A 26,167-nucleotide genomic window follows, 5' to 3' on the forward strand; every position below is an offset into this window, starting at 1 on the left:
CTGCGTGCGGCGGGGGCCGCCCCTCGCCAGGGCTCCCTGTGCACCGCCCCGCTCCTCCTCCGCGCTGCGGCCTTCCGGCTCCGGGGCGCGTGCGCGGGGCAGCGGCATGGCTACCGGGGCCAAGCGGAGAGCACCGGGGCCGCCCGAGCGCCGGGAGCCGGGCGGGGAGGAGCCGGACTCAGACTCGGAGCAGCGGGACTCGGCCTCCGAGGAGGAAGAGATCAGCGAGGTGACTGGCGAGAGGGCCGGAGGCCCCGCTCTGCGGGCTCCCGGGCCAGCTAGAGCCGCCCCACCCGCGTGGGGCTCGCTCCGCCTTCCCCTCCCGCTGTCCCGGAGCCCTTCTGTCTTACTGCCCCCTTGCCAGGGCCGCCCTCCCACTTTTGCTGCCCCTCTTCCCCTTGCCCTCACTTCCTCCAGCACCGGGCTACGCTTTTCTTCTCCCTGTCCCTTCTTAACCTCAGCCCGTCAGACCCAGTTACACGCTTCACCCGCCCTTGCCTCAGTTTCCTCAGCTGCAAATTTGGGAAAAGGCTCTGTGCGTTGCCCTTGCCTCCAGGCACTGCCCCCCCCCCCCCGAGCTCCCATTGGCCGGGGCTGGGGAACTGTTCAGTGGAGGTACCTGGAGGCGCAGCAAGGGCAGCACCCAGAGCCCTGTGTCCCGTCCCCTCCACTCCAGGGGCGTGGGGCCAAAGCCTGCCCTGGCCCCGGTGCGTGCCGCTGCCACCCCGGAGCGGGCTGGAGCCCGAACCCCACCTGCACCCCAACTCCCTACCCTAAGCTGATTGACATGAAGTAGAGGAAAAAAAAGCATACAGTTTTGCTATAACTTTGTTTTAAGAGAGATTCTGCTTGCCAACCATATGTGTGATACTTGCTGTCTTCTGCTTATTCGCAGGAAGTGAATGTTGAATTTGAAGCACATTCGATATCAGATAATGACTATGATGGGATAAAAAAATTACTGCAACAGGTAGACTCAAAATATTCTTTCTTGCTCCTATTCAGATTTCTTCTGTTAATAAATAGCTTCCAAAGCCTTAAATTGTCATCAGGCACCATTACTAGTATCGATTTAATGTTTTACTATGCCTCAGTAGATGAAGACATGAATAATTACAGCTACAACATGCATTTTTCTAAATGCAGTGGTTCCAATCTGTGACCCACAATGCACACCCAGATAGACCATAGTCCCTTCTTTCTCATTATTCTCAATCTTCAAGCAGTGGTGGTTCCGGAGATTTGTATCCCACTTCATTGGGTTTCTAGAGGGTTTTTGACCAACTGTAGTTTTAAAAAGTACCTGTCTGCACCCTATTTGGCTGCTATTTGGCTGCTTCTGCCTCTCTTAATTGATGATTCCTCTTTTTTCAAATTCAGTCTCAAACAAACTTGCAGACTGTGCCAGAATTGAAAGGGTTAAATACAGAAGAGGACAAACCAAATGCAAAGTGATTTGAAGACATTAGAGTAGTTGGTGCTGCAGGCAACTTGGGGCAGATTAGGTTTATTAATGCTTGAAGTCCTACACCCAGGGTAAGGAAATAAGCGATAAATGTACTAAATGGGATTGGAGGTTAAGAGCATGGTATAAGAACATATAAACAGATTATTTTAAAGAGATTTTATTTTGATCCTGTCTTCTTAATGCTGTCCTAACGTTTTCATGTAACTGAGCACTATAGCTGCCTCCAAAAATATGTGGGAGCGGGCTGGGAGGAGGTTCATAGAAGGATCCAAGTTTTAATAAGTAGTTCACAACTGGAAAATTTTAGACTGTTTTCAGAGTACTTGTTCTTTTTTTTTTAGCTGTTTCTAAAAGCTCCAGTTAATATCGCTGAGTTAACTGACATATTAATACAACAGAATCACATTGGGAGTGTTATCAAGGTAAGGGCTTCCATTCTTGCTAATTTAGCACAGTATAATTTTAAATTGGAGTGGAATAATTGACATCCCCTTCATAATATACATGTAGCTAAGAGTTCTAGAGCTCAAGCTGTTGCAACTTAAAAGTACTTGGATGTCACTTGTATGTTCATGTTCTAATCCTCTCTTTAGAGCAGTGGTTCTCAACCCATGGCCCAATTAGCACACAGCTGCCGCCCAACTATGTGCTAGAAAACCCAGGCACGGCGGGTCCGGGACCTGGCTGCTTGGGCCCAGGACTCTGCTCTTGGGCGTGCTCTGTGGTGGAGTCTCTGGGCAGGGGTTGCTGGGCATAGAGGTTGTGGGGAAGGGGGGTATTAGCAGGGTCGGCGCTGTGGTTCTCAACCTGCGGCCCACAATTATAAATAGGTTGAGAACCACTGCTTTCAGAGGTTCAAGTGGAGTTTTTGGATGACCTCAGCTCTTGACATGGTAAGTGAACTCTTCTGTTCCCTTTATCGAGTCTGAGCTGAAGTCAAAGCGTTGCAGACAATCCATGTTCCTGTGTCTCTGTGAGTAACTAACAAGAAGCGTTGTGGTGGGGTATAGCACTTACAGTAGAAAACACTGTATTGAACATTATTTATAACCTCCTATTACAAATCTCCCTTTTCTCTTGCTTATAACTTTGTTAAAAATTCTCCTTTTGAGGCTGAAATTTTCCATTCTTCATTTCAAACAAATGAGGTGTGGTGTTGTTGTTGTTGTTTTGGGGGGGAGGGTAAGTTATGATATTGAGGGAAATTCTGGAGTAGCTGAGAAATAGTGTTATGTATGTGGAAGAAGAAGCTTTCATTTTAAAAAAATGTGACTCCCTTCCCCCTAACCCCCCAATTTAAAATTGGGTAAAACTCTGAACCAAACAAATTTCTGTCTTGAGTTTCTGATTGGAAGAAAATAATTATAAGCAAGTGAAAAATCGTTTCTGTGCACATTCATTGGACATCTCCTAAGAATTTAGCAGAGCCTAATGAAAACCTATCCCCTAACCCACTTGTGAGATGATGTAGCTGACAGGGGGAATTGCATATTCTTTCTTCCTATCCTGACTAGAGGGTTGGGTAGGTATGAGTGCTGCTGTTAGGACTACTTGGGTTAGGGAGAATGTAAATGTTCACTGAAACACATTAACAATTTCTAAAATAAAATAAACTCCCTAAGATGCCCCTCCCTCTGCAAAGAAACTTGGATTTTGACGGTCTGCATTCTGCTATGTTTTTCTAAATCTAAATAATTTACTTTAAAAGCATTTCTATTTTTAGTGCAAAGGGAGGTTACTACTACTGCTATTTTTGACCCTGCCTTATAAAGCTGTCTCATGCCAAGCAAATGGTAACATGAAAATTTGCCCCTCCCCAACCCATAAAACTCCAAGTATGAACTGCAGTATCCACTTAGACCATTACAATACACAATCGTGTCATGCCAACACATTTTCAGAACTGTGGTTCCTTCCTCCAAGAAATTGCTAGCTGTCTATTAGATTTTGTTTCTTAATCATTTAAATCTAGAGCCTTGTAATTTGCATTTGGTTAATCTGCCCACTCCATAATATTCTCACACGCACGCACACACACTTTTCTCTCTCCAGTGCTCAGGAGAGTTTTAATAGTAGAAAACTGTCAGATGGTCTCATTTCAAAGACATTATTACTTTTACAAAATACGCCCCAGGACATTACTATTTATCATTTTGAAGTATTATGAATAAAAGTAAATTACTCTGGTCAGATAAATGAAGTACCTTTATATGCATATTCTTGCTTTCTTAAAATTTGTTTTTACACAATAATTCTATTGCAAGTAGCTGAATATGGGAGTCTCCCAGTCATTGGTGTGAATTAGTGAAGTTCTGCCTGGAAGTAGATAAAAATTGGAGGTTGTATCATATTCTTATAAAGATTTAACAGAATAAATTATTTAGACAACCTACAATTTTTCACACTTTTAATGTTCTTGTCTCTTAAGTAATTCCATAGACTTGCATAAATGCTTTTAGATGTGCATAAAACATCCTGGACATAGAATAATGGTGCTGTTTTTTGTTTTGTTTTGTTTTAAAAAGCAGCTTGGTATTAGTTGTCCTTTTTTACTTTTGTTAAATAGCAAGCAGAAATTCAAGAAGAAAGTGATGATGAAGATGATGAAGATGATGAAGTCTTTGGCTTCATAAGCCTCTTAAACTTAACTGAAAGGAAGGTCTGTAATACTGGTTAACTTCTGGATGGTAATATGTAGAAATTAAAATGCTTTCTATTCATACTGTCTCACTGAAAATTACATTGTAGACATTAAGGCAAGTGCCAGATCATAGAATCGTAGAATATCAGGGTTGGAAAGGACCTCAGGAGGTCATTTGGTCCAACCCCTGCTCAAAGCAGGACCAATCCCCAACTAAATCTTCTGAGGGACACAGGAGGTTCTCCATCACTGGGAACTCATCAGCTAGCGTCTAAATCAAGGCTGGTTGTCTTTCAAAAAGATCCACTCTAGCTCAGCCAGAAGTTTTTGGGCTTGATGGTTGTCTCTCTTTTTTTTTTTCCCCGTGTCACTGTCTACTCAAATGCCTTTTATACTACCAATAATTTAATTGTTCTGAAATTGTGTTCCGTTTCTATAAGGTTATACCAGAGGTCTCAAACACGTGGCCCATGGGGTTATTTTCTGTGGCCCGTGAGCTCCTCATGGCCCCCCCACCCTCCCCCGTCATTTACCTAGAGTGGCTCCAGCCCAACATGCACTGGGGGCTGCGCAGGCTCCCTGCCTGCCCGCCCTGCCTCTGTGCCACTCCGGGAAGCGGCCGGAACATGGGGAAGGGCAAGGAGTCTGTGTGTTGCTCTTGCTTCAGGCCGCGCTCCCAGCAGCTCCCGTTGGCCACGGTTCCCCATTCCCTCATTTCGGGGAAGGGGTTGGAATGGGGGCAGGGGAGGGGTGGGAAGAGGGTGCGGCCCTCGGGCCAATGTACTAGTCCTCATGTGGCCCTCGTGGTCGTTTGAGTTTGAGACCCCTGGGTTACACTGTAAAGCATCTGTCCATTGTGTGGCCAAGAAGTTAGGCTGCATTCTTACTGTAATAATAGAATAGCACTGTAAGAGTTTTGGACAGGCCACTAAGAATTTCCAAATAAAGCTCATATTTCTGTTAGACCTTACTATTGTACAGGTCATGTCATGATGCATTACAGTCTTCTAAAAACATATTTAATGCATTTGTAAGGCAACTAGAAAGGCATTCATGTCACCTGTACCATAAAATAAAAGTTACCATGCCAAATATACAGACAACCAGGCACAATGACTTACTTACCTGATGATTCTTTGGCAGATTTCACCACCAGTCAAAAGGGATAAAATATGTGCAGAGAACAGAGGTGAAAAGAGGCTAGTAAATACAAAATCCAAGGGAACAATATTTAATTAATAATTCCAGATATATTCCCTTCATTATTCTATAAACTCATCTTGGGTTTTGGATTAATCTAATCTTGTGATTTATATCATTAGTTCATTTTCGTGCTTGGAATTACATTTTTCTATTAACTTGATACCTTTGCATATAGAATGTTACACTGTGACTTTCATTACCATTTTCATCTAAAATATTGTAAGTGCTTACATGGCCCTCATTAGCATGGTATCTGAGTGCCCCACAGTCTTTACTGTGGCTGCTGTGTTAGGTAGGGAAGTGTTGTTATTCCCATTTTACAGATGGAGAACTGAGAAACTAAATGACTTGCCCAAAGTCACACATGAAGTCTGTGATGGAATAGGAAATTCAGAGAAGGTCACTCAAGTGCCAGGCTAGTACCCTAACTACTGGACTGTCCGTCATCTCATGTTTCATTAGTTGTCGGGGTTGTTCCCCTTTTTCATGGTGGTTATGCAGAGTGGAGTTGTAACTCATAGCTGCATTGTTACCATTTAGGAACCTCAGCCTGCCATCACCTTGAGGTGATTTTCAAAATCTACAATATTTTAGAGACTATTGCAGGAAATTGCCCATGGGCCTGTTGAATACTCTCTTGAAATTCACTTTCAGGTTTTCTTATGTAAATAATTGTTCTGGAATGTAAAGAAAATGTACCCTTTGATTCCTAGGGTACTCAATGTGCTGAACAAATAAAAGAGCTGATTCTAAGCCTGTGTGAGAAGAACTGTGACCAGAGTATGGTTGAACAGCTGGATAAGCTCCTAAATGACACCACCAAGCCTGTGGGCTTCCTACTAAATGAAAGATTCATTAACGTACCACCACAGATCGCTCTGCCCATGCACCAGCAGCTTCAGTAAGAGTCTTTCTAAACATGATTTTGAACAGTAATGTTTTTCCTTCAGATGTCTTCAGAAACCTTATTTAAATGGAAATGCGTTGAAGGAGTGGGAATGATACCATAGATTTAAGTAAGAAATATATCAAAAGAAAAAATACAATTGTTTTATTTAAGGTCCTTGATATTGACTTTTAATTTCTTTGATATTACTTCTTTATGCATTAAAATTCCTAATCATTGTCTCTTGAAGAAATAGGAAGCCACTTTAAAATTATGCCACATACTACTGGAACAGGATAAGTGTGTGAATTGTAGTTGATCTTTGTATTGAAAATTCAGCAAGCTTATTACAAATTATACAACTTACAGCATTTTAATAACGAGTATCTGAGGTATTTTTGTTTACTGTGATTAACTCAGGCTTTGGGATGGAAATCTTGGCTTCAGCAGATTTGTAAGTGCATAATCTCTGGATGAGCCATTGAAATACTTTTTAAATCAGCATCTGAGATGAGTGTAGAGGGTTAGGTACTACTTTGTCTCCCAACAGGGTTCAGTGTTATCAAGACAGATGTTTTGGAAAGAAATGAGCAAAGAAAGAGTAAGCAGAGATGTCAAGGAAGGGAAAAAAATCTAAATTTACTTGTGGCTTTGATTGAAATGTAGGGTGTAGTAAGATGAGAGAGAGGACAGGACATCCTTTCTGGTTTTCTCTGTGTGTGGTGTGTTTGGTTTTTTTTTAAACAACTTTCTGGTAATCTGATAGTATTTTAATAGGAAAATGGACACCCTTTGCTCTTCTGTTTTTTTCCACTCTTCCTATCACAGGTCGCATCACTTGCTGGCCTTTCTAATTTGTATACTTCCAAATGCCAAATTAGGTTTTCTTTGAAGCATTGCCTCCTAGTCCTATTTAGACACTACCTAATCTCCCACAGGGACGGGTTTTCTCTCGTTTAGATCTGCCTTTCCACTCCCATTTGTCTCATCTCCTCTTATTATTCAGGAGAGAATTTTTTTTTTCTAGGACACTTTGGAGTTTCAGTGCTTTTCCCCTTTCCCCTTTGGAGTTTCTCATTCCTTATTAATAACTCCTTTGAAGGAGAATGGCAAATTCTGTTGTGGTTGTAATTGGGAGATATTTGACTTTGGCTTTAGCTGGTTCATCATCTTTCTCTGTCTCGATCTCAGTGACCGCCACCTTCCTCCCCACAGTTTTAAATATGTCTGCAGAAATTAATTTCTACTGCTCCTCTGGATTGGAGTTTTCATGATCTGAAGCAAACACTTCAGCAGGGGCACTGGAGCTTGTGGAAAAAGATGGTCAGAAGTGTTTGAAGAGGCTGTGTTTTTGCGTCTTCTGGCCTTTGGACTTTCGTTTTCTTAGGCCTTTTGAGAGAGGATGATTATCCCCACGATGGGGGTTCTTGTCTTTCTACTGTTCACTGTCTCTCTCTTTTGGGGGGATTTATCTCAAGACAATGATAGGTCTCTAACTCCTGTGTTCTTTATTTTCTACTATGTGACAGGAGAGGAAGAGTTAGGAGTACATCCTTGAATGAGCCAAGAGTTATCTTGGAAAGAAAAGAAGTTGTAAAAGATGCCTAGCCAGATAGCTCTCTTGCCCACTTCAGAAATGAGGGAAGATCTTTGAGCTTTTCCTTCTGAGATGGATTTGAGGGTTTTGTGGGGGTATTATTAGACTTACCCCAGAACCTTACCTGATTGGTGAGAGTGGTCCAACATATTGAGTCCCGAATGCTTAAGAGGACTGACCCAACTTTGTCAGGTTGCCTGTGAAGGGTTTTAGATGTGTGTGTTGAGATGAATGCGGATCCCCAACCAGATCATCCAGACACTGAGCCCCTTCTCTTGACAGAATAAGTGTCCTTGGTCTGGGAGTGGAGGTTCCTATCTCTGGATTCTGACGTCTCCTCACAGAAGGAACTCTCCTGGCCTTCTGCTTGGTCTACTCTACTCTGAATTGGGAGATAGAAACAGAAAGTCGGAGATCAGCTGGTTAGTCTCTTAATCTAATGTATCAAATTGGGAGAGAAATGAGGATTCCAAAAGTTTACACAGGTTTAGACCCCATTTTATTTTCACACTATAGTTTTAATTTTTAGCTTTAGAAATAATTTTTAACACCACATGTGGGATCCAAGTATTTTGAGTAGAATGTAATGGTGATTATGATAGGGATACATGTAGTTAAGAGTCAGGAAACATGAGCTTTATGTCAATGAGAATGTAAAAGGGGAGAGCCTCACAATGAAGGTGCAGTATCTACTTTGTTTTTTCCTTATTCTGTTACTCTTAAACAGACTGAGAAATATACATTCTCAGCCATCACTCTTCCATTACTGGCTTAGGGATTCAATTGCAGCTAATTGTGCATTAGTAGAGAGAGTTCTTGCAAACATCAAGCATTCAGAAATTGCTTTTAACAGTAGATTTGGGGTTCTTTGTATTTGCCTTCTAGTATTTGAGCATTTATAGTTCACGTTTTCTAGCTGTTATCTGCAATCATAAAGGCTAGAAACATACCTTTTTTTAATGAAGGATGAGATGCTTGGACATCGCTCCATGAGTTGGGTCTTCAGGTAATGTTGAGAGACTTTCAGTAAAATAATAAGATTTGTAAGAAGTTGAAGATTTGCGGGACTTGAAATTAGCAGTGATCAGAGCCTCTTTCCCTCCCCACCTTCACTAAGACTAGTCAGAAATGGCCAGTCTCCTGAATAGTAGATGGAACCACACATTTGTCCTTCCATCAGTGGAAGAGGAATTTACACAGGTGAATCCATGCCTTACTGAAGAGGGAATGGCCAATAGAATATTAACACATCCAGAATTAAGGAAGTAGGATTCCTAAATCCTAGCTCTGGACTGGGAGGGGTCTTTTAACCCACAGAGGCTGAATATGCTGGGGTGCTCTGCCATAGAGTGCTGTTGTCCATCCTGGGGACTAGGGAGCAGAGAGTGACTTTAGAGGTTCAGAAGCTAGGGGAACTGAGCACTCTTGTAAAGGAAGGGGCCTTTCATTTGTTTGGGTTGAAAGAAGCAGGGAATTTGTTTGACTAAGGTCCAGGCCTCATTTAATTTTAATCTACCATTGTTGTTAGGGAGCTTTCATCTGCTCTTTTCAGTAGTAATATCGATCTCTAAGAAATGAATACTTGTGGAAAACCTATAACTGTCTCTTTGCTTTTTTGTTTGATAAAGTTTTAAATGACTTGTCTGAGGAGGGGCTGGGGGAGATTTGAGGTTTATTTCCAGTGGAACATGACACACACAATCAAAATTCAGGTCTTGGGCTCCTTTAATGGATGGGGCTTGCAGCACTGCAGTGGCAACACACTCAACCGAAGGGAGGGATGAGAGCATCCAGTCTTCTTCGCCAGACAGAAGTCTGTAATTTATAAGGGCTTCTGGAAAGGGGCAAAAAATAAATAAAACTGGGGATCAAAGAAATGAGCTAGTTTTTGGTTGGGGAGGAAACCACTCCTATGAATTGTAGTTAATGGTGAGTGTTTAGTTAGGTTCTAAGCATTTACCACCCCAAGAACATAGTGTGTCCTTAGTGAGGGTTCCATAACAGGAGAAATGTATTATGAGGAGTAGAGGATTGGTTTTGTTGGTGGTGATTTTAAGAGTAACTGACTGCAGAGAACTTTTCAAAGAAAATTACTGCCATAAACTCATTTATTAAGTCAATATAGCTATTTGAGTGACAACTATGAAGATTGGGCAAAGCATCAGTATCTTATTGCATTATGAGATTTGTGTGCATTTAATGGGACTTTAAAATATTCTTTATGTAAATAATATTTGTCTTTAGGAAAGAATTGGCTGAAACTCAAAGAACAAATAAGCCATGTGGAAAGTGCTACTACTACCTTCTCATCAGCAAGACCTTTACAGAGACAGCAAAGCGCAGCTCTAAGAAGAGAGGAGAGAGCACACAGCTGAGAGAGGAATTAATGTTTGCAAATGCAGAGGAAGAATTCTTTTATGAGGTAACAGACTTCAGATACCATTAAATCCAACTGCATGATTTTTCCTTAGAGCAGGGAAGTGGCGGTTCTGACTCTACTTATTTTTCAGTAATAACAATGGCCTTTCTTACTGAGCCACTTTAGAAACCTGACTTGCAGTGATTATGAAAAGATGGTAAAATGATCTTTTTAGTTAAATCCAGCTGCTTTTTGTGTAATTACTATTGAAAGATGCACAAATTATTTTTGCTAATGTAGGATATTTATACTCACTAACTCTTGACCAAAGTAAACAATGTTTTGTCTTGAGGAAACCTCTGAGAACTGCACTACTACAGATGCAGATTATAAAATGGCACTTGGCTTTTTTATAGTAATTTATGGATATTTATTTACAAGAAGTCTCAGTGACATGGTGATAAAAGCACTGGCATGTGCCTCGCCTCTGTTTACAGCAGCCCTCCCACCGTTGCTACCACCATTGGAGCTGCACCAATGGTAGTGTAATGGTGTGAGACTTCCCATAAATGCTTGATGTAGACAAATTCTTCAAGGGAAAGATCAGCTGTTACCTTCAGTGTCTTGATCACGCAGAATTAACTGGTTATCTTGAGGGTAATGTTGAAGGGATTTAACAATGGATTCTGAACTAAGTGAAACATCTGGTTGAGGATCTGTGAATGAAATGTCCAAGTTTTGGAAAAGAATAGACAGAAGAGACCAGAAGCACAGTTTAACGGTCTGAATTGGCCCTTCAAGGTTTTTAATCCTAGGGGTGGAAAAAACCCTTTTCATTCAGAGGCAGTTGTACCCTCTCTGTAGTCTTCTATTTGAATCTGCGTAAAAAGTTATAACTATTTGGAAGAGCATGATTCAAAGAATCAGAGCGATTGCATCTTTCAGGCTTCTAGGAAAAAAAAAATCTGTGGTGTTATGAAGGACCAAATCAAATTGTTGCATGCATGATTCATGTAAAACATAAATATTTTCCCCTCTGAATCCCCAAAAAGTAGATCATCTTCTCATAAACAGACATCAAATTTATGCTCTGAGAATCCTTCCCAAGAAACTTGGCAGATTCCAAGCTCTGAATCTGTGCTGCTTTTGGTGTTGCACTCTTCCCTAAATCATCCATTTATTTTTAGTTCTTTTTTTATTTAAAAAGACTGTTCAGAACAAATCTTCTGAAGAGCCAAATGTATGGATGTCACTATCCCATTTGTTTTGTATGTTCCGTTTGGGACAAATACATTAATAAAAAGCACTAAAATATCAAACTGGAGCTGCTATTTATAATTTCCTGAGGGTAACCCTGCCACTCAGTTCTGCTGGTCCAAGCCATATAGAAAGGGGAGGATGCAGAAAATTAAATTTAAAATATAATTTGAAATGCATGGAATTTTTCAGTGTTCTTTACTTTTTTCAGAGCTTTAAAAACATTATTCCACAGCACTGCTGCTATGTCAAGAACTCCCTGTTCTTCCTCTCTGATGGCAGTGCACACAGGGTAAAATGTTGGCACGTGACACCTCTCTCTCTCTAGCACAGGCTAATAATTGGCTGTCATTCTAATACTGGTCATTTAAGAAGAAGAAAACTTTTTAAATTAGAAGTCTAGGCACATTCGTTATGAGACTGCAAGAAATACTGCTGTGGGGTGTAAGAGTAACAAGGAGCTAAGAGTTTTTCTTTTTGTAGCAGGGTCTCCTGGACCTGAATTTGAACTTTATGCACACCAAGTGACCAAAAACCAGCATGTAGTAAAGGGACTTTCAATTCCAAGTTGCTGTCGCCATGGGTCTTGTATTCTAGAAGGCCTTTTTGTACTCCCAAATGTTCTGTCATTTTAAAGTACACTTTTTTCAAGATTTAGTAATTGTTTTTGTTCCAAATTATAAGTATTTTGAACTTGTTTGAAGGTCTCAATCTGGTCACACTATTTTCTTGTAAACCAGTCTTTCTGGCATTTGTTATACAAGTGTAATTTTAAGTAAGATCAGGGAAGTTACATTAGCTTAGATGTATTTAATAATGTATATGCAGAAAATAAATAGTCTGAGTATGTATCCTTCCCTGATCACATATAATGTTAATTAGATTGCTACAAACTACTGTTAAGTATAATGAGCAACTGATGATTGAATAAGTATGGAGGAGCCAACCCCTACTCATCAACTCACTGTGCTACACTGTGGTCCTTAAAATGTAATTGAGGGAGTGGAAGAAAAGCTTCAAATATACCCAAACTTAGAATCGATTAAACTTTAAGGCCCCCATTCTTCAAACTGTTCATTCTTGAACAACATCTCTGGGTTAGTTATATGGATCTCCCTCTGTGGAAATTTACATTCTTGAGACACGTGTTATATAGCAAATATGTAGGAATCAATGGAAGGAGGTTAGATTGTTTTCCTCCTTACTGGTTTAGGATAATACTTCTCTAATTTGTGAGAGATCTGGGGAGGGGGGGATTAAGGCTGCATTTTCTCCCTGAAACTTCAAATATTTGATGTGGGGTGGTAGTTAAGGACACTACTCTGCAACATACAAATTGAATCAATAAATATAAACAGAAACATTATGAAAAATTTACAGTATTTGGAAAAAGTGTCCTCTCTAAATAACACAGTTCCAAGGATTTCTCAAGGCTCTATGAAGATTCTATGTAAGGTGTATGTAAGGTTTTTATTTAGTGCCTCTCACCTTGGTATCTAGGAATTTAACATTAAGATTCCTAATGCCACTGTGAGGAAGGGAACTACTACATCTTTTTTTATAGATGTTAACTTTTGAACCTGTAAGTCTGTGATTGTAGTGATTCTTTAGCAATGATTTGAGAAGAGTATAATTGCTGCAGTCCCTCCACACACTGCCCCTTCCCCCACCCCCAAACTGTATCAAGCTGACATCCTTGCACCATTGGCCCTGCGTCACCATACAGAGCCTCTCTGGCATGCATGACAGCTCCTCTTGCCCTGCTTCAGCTCTTGCTATGAGTCAACTTCTTCCCCCATGCCCCAGGTCTGCTGCTTCCTGGCTTTAGAGAGTTAGGGGTTCACTAGCAAGCAGTGGGTAGTATTCTTGGTAAGAGATTCAACATGACCTTCCCGTTACTGGCTGGAAATCCCCACTCCCTGCCACAGTACCTCTTAAGAGCCTGGCTGTAATACCTGATTGTAACACCTAAGTAACTTGTCCAAGCTAGTGACTGGAAGACCACGGAGGAGTTCTTCTTACGTTTCATTTGTCCCCTACATTAACGATAATGCACATTACACAATGAATTCAGTTTGTTTTGAGTGTATGATATGAAATGCTAAGTGATGGCTTGTGAAACAGGATACTGAGAATATTCTATTTTAGTTTTCACTGGATTTTTCGTAGGGATTTTTTCTGTTTAGCTTGCACTCCCATAAAACAGAACTTTCTTTTTTTACTTCACTTAAAATGATATGCATAATAGCTTTAAAACTAATTTTTGTAACATAATTTATAGAATCATAGAAAAGTTGGGCTGAAGGAACCTTGAGAGGTCAGCAAGTTCTTTCCCCTATGCTGAGGCAGGACCAAGTAAACCTAGACCATCACTGACTAGTGTTTGTCCAACCTGTTCTTAAAAATCTCCAGTGATGGGGATTCCACAACCTCCCTGGTAGCATATTCCAGAGCATAAACTACCCTTATAGTTAGAAAGTTTTTCCTAATATCTGAACCAAATCTCCCTTGTTGCAGATTAAGCCCATTACTTCTTGTTCTGCCTCCAGTGGACATGGAAAACAATTGATCAGTGTCCTTTTTGTAACAGCCTTTAACATATTTGAACATTTATTTGGTCTTACCTCAGTTTTCTTTTCTCAACTTTATATATGCCGAGTTTTTTTAACCTTTACCCCAGATCAGGTTTTCTAAACCTTCTATCATTTCTATTGCTCTTCTCTGGACTCTGTCTAGTTTATCCACATATTTACTAAAGTGTGGTGTCCAGAATTAGACAGTACTCCAACTGAGGCCTCACCAGAACTGAGAAGAGTGGGCAGCCCCCTCCCTTGTCCTACATACGATATTCCTGTTAATACACCTCAAAATATTAGCCTTTCACAACTGCATCACACTGTTGATTTATGTTCAATCTGTGATACACTGTAATCTTCAGATCCTTTTCAGCAGTACTATCACCTAGCCAGTTATTCCCTATTTTGTATTTGTGTATTTGATTTTTCCTTCCTAAGTGAAATACTTTGTGCTTACCTTAACTGAATTTCATCTTGTTGACTTCAGACCAATTCTGTAATTTTGTTAAACTTGGTTTCAATTCTAATCCTGTTCTCCAAAGTGCTTGCAACCCTTCCCAGCTTTGCGTCATCTCCAAATTTTGTAAGCATACTCTTCCCTCCATTATCTAAGTCATTAATGAAAATATTGAATAGTACCAGACCCAGGTGGGACCCCACTAGATAAGTCCTCCCAGTTTGACAGTGAACCATTGATAACTACTCTTTGAGTATGGTCTTTCAACCAGTTGTGCACTCACCATATAGTAGGTTCATCTAAACCACATTTTCCCAGTTTATTAATGAGAATGTCTTGTGGGACTGTCAGAGGCCTTACTAAAATCAAGATTTATTTATTTCTGTTTTAGAAAGCCCTTCTGAAGTTCAACTATTCTGTGCAAGAGGAGAGTGACACATGTTTGGGAGGCAGATGGTCCTTTGATGATGTACCAATGAAACCTTTGCGAACTGTTGTGTTGATTCCATCTGATAGGATGAATGCAATCATGGATAAACTGAAAGAATATCTCTCCGTCTAGACAGTTTCCTTGGATAATGTTTTTATAAAGCAACCATGCAAAACTATATGCCTTTTGAATAGCTTCCCAAAAGTTTTATGATGTCATCAGTGTTATGTTCCTCAGGAATCACCTTTGTATACTAGTGAAACGTGTAGGTTGTACAACTGACAATGTCAATCATACTGTTACTATAAAATACTATACCCTAGTAGACTTTGGAGTCACCATTAAGAATGCAATTTAAAAAACCCTACATCCCTAAGACTTCTAAAGAAGTTAATTTTTCTTCTCTTTCCTGTTAAATACTTGTGTATTTCAAGTTGAAAAAACATTGAATGGATTAATTTGGGGACATATTGCACATACTGGTTCCGTTTGGTTGAAAGTAGTTGGATATAATCCATTGAATAATTCATCTTTGTTCAGCAGGAGTTTGGGGATATTTTTCATATTCTTTGTCTTACTGTTTTATTTAGTGTTCCTCTTTCATTGTTGAAACAGGTGATAAATGATTACTTCCTGCAGAATCTCCTTGCTTTCACTAGGAGGCAGATTGCTAAAATATTATTGAGGTGCCAGTTCCACAAATCTGTTGAGAAATGGAATAAAATATATTTTTTAAAAGATGAAACTTTAAATGCTTTATATATACATCATGGTTTGTGCAAAAAAGTGCTTGGAGCCAGTGATATGTGCAACTGCATATTTAATGCATCAACAATTGGTATTAGGTTTAGTTCAAAAAGAAATACTGCCACCAAAATATAGCTGTATGTTTGTGCTCGAAGCAGACTTGCAAATTAACATGCTCAGCCTGCACTTGGAGTGATTGGGTTCAGTTCCCAGTGCTACAAATCACATTAAATATTAATTATGGAGTTTTTCTGTATTTGAGTGCACAGCATGCTCAACAAAATACAGAAAGAAGGGTGCATTCTGTAGAGCCCTGGGAAGGAGAAATCAGGGAAACTTTCCTGGCAGTTGTATGGGATGACTCAGTTGCATAGGCATATAAAAAAAGCATTTGCTGGAAGTGTCATTTTGGGGGGAAAAACTGGTTAACTTTCTCAAATTATTGTAATAGAGGAATCTTGCTACTTTAGCTTTTTGGTCTTAATGCTAAAGTACATTTTTTGTTTTTAGAAATGCATGTTTAATCATTTTAGGGACATTCTTTTTTAAATGGATTGAGTACAATGACAGACTTTGAGATGTACAGGAAGATGCAGTGTGGTACACTCTGATGTAGGGAATGTACAGTCTGATTTCCTGTATTTTTTTTTGTGAAAAACTTAATAGAAGGTTGGTATACATACAATATGCCATGCAGTGTTATGCAAAGACACAGCAAAGACCAGTAAATATAAACAAAATAGAATTGGGCCCAGCGAAAGCTGAAAATTCCAAGCACTTTCACATATGTTCCTATACAGATTATGAAATGTGTGTGAAAATAGCTCCTCACCATGCCAGTCTTGTCCTGGTACATGTACTTATACACCCAGTTTGTCCTCTCCTTTCCTGATCATCTTCACACTTTCACACCACCAATAGGGGCTTTGGTTATGCTTGGACCCCCTCTCAAACAAAACCATAAGGAGAGCTGGCAGAAATATTTCTGAATAAAGTTTCTTTTGTTGAAAAATGTTGTTTTATCAGAACCAAAATTTTTGGAAACTTACGTTTTGATGACAGTCAGGAAGGTTCCTAAGGTCCAGGATGGATTCTTGGGTCAGAACAAGAGAGTGGGAGTTTACAAGAGACAGTCATCTGGTGGTTAGGTGGCTGGGATGTGGGAGACCCAGGTTCCAGTCTCTGCTCCAAATAATGCAGATCAGGAACTTTGAACCTGCATCTCCAGACCAGTGACTTAACCACCAGGCTATAGAGTCTGGTCCTTCCTCTCCTGTGCATCAGAACAAAAGCAAACTGAAACCTCCTAAGGTGAGATCCTTTCTCCTCCTCCTGAAAACCCATTCTATCATAAATCCTTGAATGAAACTATCCAAGTAATATGGCTAGGTCAAGGGCCATTTTAAGTTAACTTTTTCCCCTTTCTATAAATACCAGTTGACTATTGGGTCTTTCATCCAGTCCTTTGTTTGTTTGCCTTTTTAGATCATGAACTCAGTGTGGTAGGGGTTGTTTTACCAGTACTATATAGCTGGACAGGATCTAGTGCATACTAGGAAAGCTACTGTCAGAAATAATTGTAGACCATTGTCCAGATCCTAACTTTCTTGCACTACTGTCAATGTATTCTGCCTCAACTCTTGCATTGTATGTAGTTAATGCCCAGTGTGGCAGGCGTAAAGGTCGAGTAGCATGTACTTGATAGAACACTTTCATAACTGAACACTTCCCCTCCACATGCATGTGTTCCGCCATCCTTCAAGGATCCAGCTCAAGAAAGGTAGAGGTCAGAGTCCCGGCCGTTGATTTGGTGATTAGGGAGTGGTATGGCTGCAGATGGGCGTAGTTTGGAAATGGGGCTGGCTACCATGGATTAGGGAAGGTTAAGAGGTAGTCTTGAGAAGCAGAGTGAGTGAGGGAGTAATTTCTTGCTGGAAAGCAATGTCATGCTGACAAGAAGACCAGAGAGGTCAGAGAAGAATGAATGTTTTCAAGGGGGATATAAGTCTATAGCCGTGCCAAATTCATGGCCATGAAAAACATGTCACGGACTGTGAAATCTGGTCTTCCCTCGTGAAATCTGTTTTTTTGTAATCTTTTACCCTATACTATACAGATTTCATAGGGAGACCAGCGTTTCTCAAATTGAGTTCCTGACCCAAAAGGGAGTTGTGGGGGAGGGAGAGGTGTCACAAGGTTCTTTTAGGGGCATTGCAGTATTGCCACCCTTCTGCACTGCCTTTACAGCTGAACAGCTGGAGAGCAGTGGTTGCTGACAGAGCCTAGCTCTGCATACAGCAGGGCAGAAATAAGGGTGGCAATACCATATCGTGTCATCCTTCTGCACTGCTGCTGGGAGGGCTTCTGCCTTCAGAGCTGGACTCCCGGCCAAGCAGTGCTGCTCTCCAGCTGCCCAGCTCTGAAGGTAGCGCTGCCGTCAGCAGCAGCGCAGAAGTAAGGACAGCAGTACCTTCTTCCTACAATAACCTTGTGACTGCTCCCACAACTCCTTTTTGGGTCAGGACCCCTACAATTGCAACACTGAAATTTATGATTTTTGATGGACATGGACCGTGAATTTGGTAGGGGGCGGGGTTGTGTGGTGTACACATTTACATTGGTGTGTGGAGTTTGTGCTGGTACATTTGTAGGCCTTGTAGACGTTGATAAGAGTATAGTCATCTCCTGTGGGGTAGAAGATTTTTCACCAGCAGGTGACAGTATCCTCCTCTGTTCCAAGGGATGGATGTTAGATGCTTTTAGAAAAGTGTGAGCGGGCAGGGGGAAGTTAAGCCAACATGGTACTGTGCTATTAGGCTGGGGAGTGTTTTTTGGTGTTAAAACTAATGATGGAATAGGTACATGCTTGAGTCTTCACATCTATTTAAAGTATTAAATATAACATCAGAAGTGCACGTAGAGTATTAAAAACCACACCAGCAGAAACATCAAAATAAATAGCCTATACATCCCACAATACCCTCTGCAGGGTAACATTTAATAGAATAGTTATGCATTCCATTATGCTGTTATGGGTCAACAGTAGGCTTTATCAAGCCAACAATAAAAGCCAATTCTAGAGTTAGCAGCCCTCAAATGCAAATACTGTTTCCAGATCTTATGTGTTCAAAAGTAGGGCCCACTGTTGATCCATTAGAATGGCATGGAACGAACACCAGCCTAATTGTTCTATAAAGTGATGTGATGGAATTTATAAATTAAAGTATTTTGTCCTCCAAAGGGTGAAATAAGTTGACAAAAGAATTTCTAGTTGGTTAATAGTCCAATAATATTTTTCACAAGAACTTCTCCCTAATATGGTCTCTGCAAAATACAGATGAATATAATGAGATCACAAAATCTCTCTCCTCAAAATGAACTTTTTCTGATAAAAAGTTGGAAATCAATGCTGTGTTTGGAGCATAGAATTCAATGATTTTCATTACTTCGCTGGAATTTATGCAAAACTTGAGTTTCATTGCATACTCAGAATAAAAACACTGGGGCGTAGAGATCTTCGCTTTGAGTAGACAAGAATTTGAAGAGCCTCTCGATAGCTAAATTGTGGATTCTGGGGCTTGTATGACAATATTAGACTTTAAAATGAGCCTGGATGTGCTTGGGCTGGGGGCTCAAAGGCCGTGTACTAAAACATTATTTAGGAATTCCTGTTACCATAGCAGCAATGGTGAGCATTACAGTCAAATTCACATGAAGCTAAAATGGACTTTGACAGCTGCAGATCCTGAGGAAACTCTGACCTAATTATTCCAAATTCAAAAAGATTTCCATCATTATCCTTGGACCCAGATAATCAAGATCTTCTAAACCCTGCATCAGATTTTCAGGAGCTAGAAAAGGGGGAACAAATGTTAAATGTGTTAAACATACATGGATACGTATAAATGAATGTATAACATTCACATCCTCTCACAATAGTTCAGTTATATACTCCCTTATGTAAAAGCGGAGTCAGATATCTGAAAGTGAGTAAAGGAAGCTATCATAAGAGGAATGAATGGAAGGGCACCAGATCCTTTGCAGCTAAATACACAAATTCAATTCATATTGCAAATATTTCCCCTTTTCTTCTTAGGCCTAAGGTTCCAAAGCTATTCAACAGACATTTTCTGCACAGCAACAGCAGGCTTAGGTATTGCTGATGCTTTTTATACCTGAGGAGTTTGTAGCTTTTAGCAAAGAGAAAGAAAGGATATGTTGAGGAACTATGAATTATTTTTGAAATTGACCTACCCAAGCAAATGAATGGTAGAATTTACAGCAGGTTATTCTGCATGGATCTTGGCTCCAAAACATGCTTAGTTCTCCAGGGGCAGGAAACTGGAGAAGCTTTATACACAAAATAAGGGGTTAAAAATAGTTTGTACCTATAGATAGTGCAAACACTGACTGTGCTGATGGCCTCCTGTTTTTCCCTTCTTGCTTAAAGTATCAGAGCAGCTTCCAGAAGACAAGAATTCGTGAATGCCCGAGGATTATAATATAGGTTGACTCCAGTCAGAATTCTTTGCCTCCTCTCCTGGAAGCGTGGAGCATAGCCCATAGCCGCCTGACTCCAACTGTTTCTTTTTGCTTGCTTCCTTTTCAATGGAAGTGGACAAAAGATACTGGGATGATTCCAAGAAGAGGATTGAATACAGGGAGAAGCCAACAAAGAGGAAAGCCAAGGGCAAGCTCTTACAGAGCTGCCAACTTTCCCAGTAATTTTTGTGAACACTGTGATTGTATTCGTTTTTTTAATAACTGCTCAAGTGTCAAAAGAAAGATGAGGATGATCTCCTTGTGCTCACCAAAAATGCCTGCCCTTCCCTATTGTTTCCACAGAACTGAAGGCACAGGCTGCTCTCACCAGAGATAGCTGACATCTCCTTATAGCCTTTGCAGGTGGGAATGAGGTTGTTTCTAGTAAAGATAGTCACTGACTCCCATTGTTTTCAGGATAGCCATCCCCTATTTATTGTGTGTGACCTAGGCAGGAGACAGTGTGGGAACAAAGAAATGTGTAGGGACAAGATACGTGTAGGCTAGGGAGGATGACTAGAGGGACAGAGGGATGTAGGATACAGAAAACTGAGGGAGAAAAGGAGGGAGAATATGACAGGAGACTGTGGGTAGCAGGAGTGATGTGCTGGGATAGGAGCTGAATGAGAAGAAAGGGAGAGGGGAGTGGAGCAGACTGAGGCAAAGGGCTGGTTGGATAGGTAGAGAGTCAGAACTATGGTAGATGAGGGAGATGGAGATTAGAATGGCACTTTCCTCATCCCAGGGATTAGAAGAGAGTAAGTGGAGTTCCTGCCATGAGCAGTCATTTGGGAGGTCTATGTTTGTGTGTGTATTTAACATTGGATTTTAAGGCTGAAATGATCACATGCATTTTCACCTAAATACCCACACGGTCTGAAGAAAGAATTGCCAGGGTGTATGGTCTCCAATAGTGGCTCACTAAAATCCTTTCATAACATGATTTATTGACAGGAGGGCAGGACCCAATCACTGCCAGAAAAAGCATACTCAGCAAGATGCCTTTCTATTTCAAGGATGCAGATAGCGGAGACTATCACCCTCAAAATCGTCAGAGATGCAAAATGGCCTCCCCTGGTTCATTAAACCTTCATTAAACGCTTCTAAGTAGACTTCAAACCCAGAGCCAGATTTTAGACATAAGCAGCAGTGGCTCCAGGCACCAGCGCTCCAAGCGTGTGCCTGGAGCAGCAAGCCGAGGGGGGCACCCTGACGGTCCCTGCAAGGGCGGCAGTCAGGCAGCCTTCAGTGGCTTGCCTACAGGAGGTCCGCCAGTCCCACAGATTCGGTGGCAATTCAGCGGCGGGTATGCCGAAGCCGCGGGACCGGCGGACCTCTCGCAGGCAAGCCGCCGAAGGTTGCCTGACTGCCGTGCTTGGTGCGGCAAAACAGCTAGAGCCACGCCTGGACATAAGGTACTCCAATTTATCTCTCAAGGAAGGTCACCTTCTGACTTACAATATTATTTGCACTAGCTGTTCTGATAATTCTACCTGGAGGGGAGTAGATTATGATCATTTCACTGGTAAAGGAGTTTGTCAGAGACCTTTCTCTTTTCCCATCATATATCCCTCTCATAGTTTCATAGATTTTAAGATGAAAAGGGAACCATTATGATCATCTAGTCTGACGTCCTGCATGGCACAGGCCATTGAACCTTACCCAGTGTCTCCTGCATCAAGCCCATAACTGCTATTTGAGCGATAGTGTATCTCTTAGAAACACATCCAGTCTAGATGTAAAGAGTTCAAGTGATCCTCTTCTCCTTAACTCTGTTCTCATGGGTTTCTGCTTCCAAACTACCTAACTGGGTGGGAAGTGGAGTCAGTCTATATGTATACCCTAGGCCTTTCACCGATATTGTTTTTTGCTTCCAGTAGGTGATGCCAAAATAACTAGCTATTCTGATAACTGCAACAAGACTAGAGAACAGGCTATAAGAAGACTTTTCAACCACATTTTTTCTCAGTGAAATATCAAGTCATAACTCAGACTTTTATCACATTAGATGGTGGTTCCATCCTCCCTTCAAGTGACATGCTCAGTAAACATGACTTAAAGATGACAAGTAAGAACTTAAATTCAGTAAATGAAAATGAAAAGCTGGGAATCCCCCTAGTAAGGGTGAAGTTCAATATCCTTGAGCAAAGGGAGGGATAGCTCAGTGGTTTGAGCATTGGCCTGCTAAGCCTAGGGTTGAGAGTTCAATCCTTGAGGGGGCCATTTAGGGAACTGGGATAAAAATCTGTCTGGGGATTGGTCCTACTTTGAGCAGGGGATTAGACTAGATGACTTTCTGAGGTCCCTTCCAACCCTAATCTTCTATGAAAGCATGAGTAAATAGGCTTTGGATGTACTTCATCTGCAACCACCTTCCCTGAATGCAATGGAATTGCCACAATTCCACTGCACCAGCTACCTTCCACTGCCTCTTTTCTGCTGGGTGAACTCATTTTATTTCTCATTTGTTGTTAGAGGTGTTGCTTGAACAAAGTTCTTTCTATGCACCTAAGACCATATGGGGAATCTATCTATGAACAACTTAAGAATTGATTGATTTTTATGAACTCCGTAACTCTAACCCTCAATGGTATTAAATTAGCAATTTGCTGTCAGGGACTATATCATACACCCTATTTGGAAGCAGCTGCAGGACAATCAATGCATTTGTTAACTTGGAATGACTTTGCCTTGACTACAAGGGATATGCAAAAGAGACTGGCCAAGCAGCAGGAAACTTAGTTTTCTCTCGAGAATGTTTGCAGATTTAAACATAGTACCTATCTTTAAAAAGGAGAGCAAAGAGGATCTGGAGAATTATAGACCAGTCAGCCTAACTTCAATACCAGGAAAGATACTGGAACAAATGATTAAATAATCAGTTTGTAACACCCAGAGGATAATAGGATAATAAGTAATAGCCAACATGGATTTGTCAAGAACAAATCATCCCAAACCTATCTAATTTCTTCTTTGACAAGATTACTGGCCTAGTGGATGAGGGCAAACTTTAGACATGATATATCTTGATTTTAATAAGGCCTTTGACACAGTCCTACATGACATTCTCATAAGCAAACTAGGGAAATGAGGTCTAGATGAAATTATTATAAGGTGGGTGCATAACTGGTTGAAAGACCGTGTGCAAAGAATAGTTATCAGTGGTTCACTGTCAGATTGGAAACAGTTATCTATTGGGGTGCTGCAGGGGGCTGTCCTGGATCCAGTGCTATTCAGAAAGGGTCAGAATTATTGTGTAGGACAGGATTACAGTGCAAAATTACCTTGGCAAATTGGACAGTTGGTCAGAAATCACCAAGATGAAATTCAATAACAGCAGGTGCAAAGTACTACACTTAGGAAGGGGAAAATCAAATGCCCTAATATAAAATGGGGAATAACTGACTAGGCGGCAGCATTGCAGAAAATGCACTTGGGGTTATAGTGGATCACAGATTAAATATGAGACAACAATGTGATGCAGTTGCAAAGAATCTTCATATTCTGAGGTGTTTTTTAACAGGCGTTTCATATGTACGACATGGGCGGTAACTGCCCCACTCTTCTCAGCAATGGTGATACATCAGCTAGAGTTCCGGATGCCACATTTTAAGAAAGAATTGGAGAGAATTCAGTGGACAGCAGCAAAAAAGATTAGAAAACCTGACCTATGAAGAAAGATTAAGAAAATTGAGTCTGTTTAGTCTTCGGAAAAGAAGACTGAGGGGGGATTTTAGATCCAGGCTGTGCCAATATGTCTTTCTGACTTCCAGCTCATTCAATTTCACAATTGTTCCATTATCATCACAACAGCATCCTCATCTTTCAAACCTGAGAGCCTTTGATTCTCCTCTTTATGTCTTTCGGGTATCGGACTAAATCTTGGTCCCACTGAAGTCAATGGCAAATCCCACCGAATTCAACAGGATCAGGATTTGGTCCCCTTTCCTCATTGTGGAAACTACAAGACATCAGTGGCTGTACTGACAACTTTCCAAGTGTCCAAGGGCTGCTCCTAATTTGCATATACATTTCCATGAATCATTTAATGAGAAATAAATGCACACATACATAAGGTGTGTCTGTACTTACATCTTCACTGATAGATGACTAGAAATCACTTGCAGCACTGCATCTGATCCAGCTATTGACCCAGAAGGAGGAAACTGAAAAGTTTTATTTTTTTACATTGATGGTTCATATAGTGCATCCACACTAACAGTGGACTCTGCTCTGAGAGGAGCTGGCTGCAATGAGTCAAGGAAAATCAATTAGTAAAATAGAAAACAAGTAAAAAATAGGTCTATTTTTAAGTTTTCTTTGATTATTAATTCCCCTTACTTTTCCTTTTACAAAGCTCACCCTGAAATAATATGATGCATAACTTCGCAGTAGTGCTGTGCCCGTAGTTAAATTAAAAACATGAACAGCATTTTCTTGCAAATGAACCACTTTATTCCACTCAGATGCTATGTGTTTATGTAGAGATCAGTATTTCGGATCTGTTTTGTATTTAATATTAGAATTTATGTCCCCACCTATACAATATTAAGGATTTATAGTAATTGGAAGCATTTATTAGTGGGCATACAAGATTTAACATGATAATAGATTGGACCTTGAGAAAGTCAAAGCATCTGAGAAGAAAATAGGTTGGATATATAATAAGGAAAAAAAGTTTGAGTTTTACCACTGAGCCATGAAATGAAAAGTAATAGCTGATGAACAGGGAAGAGAACAAGAGTCAGTGACAGAAAATACTGACACAAGATTAAAACGATTGGGCAGAGGAATAGCTATTCAGACTTAAAGTAATTACCAGGGAATCATGGAAAACTAATTTCTATAAATCAAAAAAGCAGTTTGCATTATAAGGTACAAAATATATGGCTGTCATCCTTATAAGCATCTGGGTTGTCAGCCAATTTCAGTCCCTGGATAGTCTTAAGTGCTTTGCATTTTCATGCCACAGAGTTAGTTGCCATGAAGTTTAGAAGCAGGAATGGCTTTATGATTTTGCTAGCAGTGTTACAAAAACAAAAACAGAAAAAAATATTATATTAGAAAGGGCAAGTTAATAAATGCAGATTAGACAGGTGAAGGAACAGTAATACAATAAAAAATGGAAGGGATTTTCAGATATTAGTTTGCATTTTCAGGCACAAATGCAGCCAATAAAAAAGCCATTGTAAAAATGGCAAATGTTCATTTGAGAATTCTTTATGGTATGTTCCTATTAAATAAAACCCATCATAAATAAGGCAAACAAGAGCGGCATAAATGCTTATATTTGAAAGGCTTTCTTTAAAAGAATAGGGATCTGCATTGTTTTATAAAAAAAGTTTTTAACAATGAGAAAAATGTCTATCAGAACTGCCTGCCAAAGCTAGTTCTATTGCTATCCTAAAGGCAAACTTGCAAGGCTTTGTGACTCAACTGCTACTTCTACAAAAACAAATTTGAAAGGAAAATCGAGAATTTGGTAATTGTTTACATATGTTTCCTTGTTGTTAAATCTCCTGAAGTTTGAAAATACAAAGTGTTTCCTTATCAGATATTTTTCTTCTATTGCCTGTGCACATTGGCTACTTCATATTGAATTGGTCATAGATCATTTTTAAAGGAAAAACACCAAGGAAGCAGTTGTTTTGGAAAATAAATGTGTAAGTAAGTAGGTGGACTTTTCAACCTAAAAATGTAATTATGTATAATACTTAGCATTTCAATAATGAGGATTTCAAAGTGCTTCACAAGCATTATGGGCTAGTTATCCACAAAGGTACTTAGGCTCCTTAGTTAGGTACCTAGTCTCCCTTTTACAGTGCATGGGGAAGGTTAGGCAGCTAAGAATGGGACCCACAAAAGCCAGCATGCTCCATGGGGAGCTCCCTAAGCTAGTCTATGTGAAAAGCTGAGGAGACAGGTGTGGCCTAAGCCCCTCGCCTTCCTTCCCCTCAAAGGCAGTTAGGTGTCTATCTCCACTTGGGATACAGAGCCATAAACC

General features: G+C 40.4%; 2 protein-coding genes and 1 pseudogene across 2 annotated transcripts in view; 1 reads left to right on the plus strand and 2 right to left on the minus strand.

Moving 5' to 3' along the window:
• UROS (uroporphyrinogen III synthase) overlaps nucleotides 1–96 on the minus strand; it is a 47,067-nt gene extending 46,971 nt beyond the window's left edge. The window contains exon 1 of the mRNA XM_030569580.1: nucleotides 1–96. The gene's annotated coding sequence lies outside the window, so the exon portion shown is untranslated.
• BCCIP (BRCA2 and CDKN1A interacting protein) lies at nucleotides 96–15,619 on the plus strand. The gene is made up of 7 exons (XM_030569579.1): nucleotides 96–229; nucleotides 896–970; nucleotides 1,810–1,890; nucleotides 4,035–4,127; nucleotides 6,026–6,213; nucleotides 10,040–10,217; nucleotides 14,836–15,619. The coding sequence occupies exons 1-7, from the start codon at nucleotides 107–109 to the stop codon at nucleotides 15,004–15,006; spliced, it is 909 nt and encodes a 302-aa protein (XP_030425439.1). The 5' UTR covers nucleotides 96–106; the 3' UTR covers nucleotides 15,007–15,619.
• The window catches only part of LOC115654514, a 20,220-nt pseudogene continuing 9,513 nt past the window's right edge, over nucleotides 15,461–26,167 (minus strand).

The sequence above is a fragment of the Gopherus evgoodei genome, chromosome 7, assembly GCF_007399415.2.
Source record: "Gopherus evgoodei ecotype Sinaloan lineage chromosome 7, rGopEvg1_v1.p, whole genome shotgun sequence".
NCBI lineage: Eukaryota > Metazoa > Chordata > Testudines > Testudinidae > Gopherus > Gopherus evgoodei.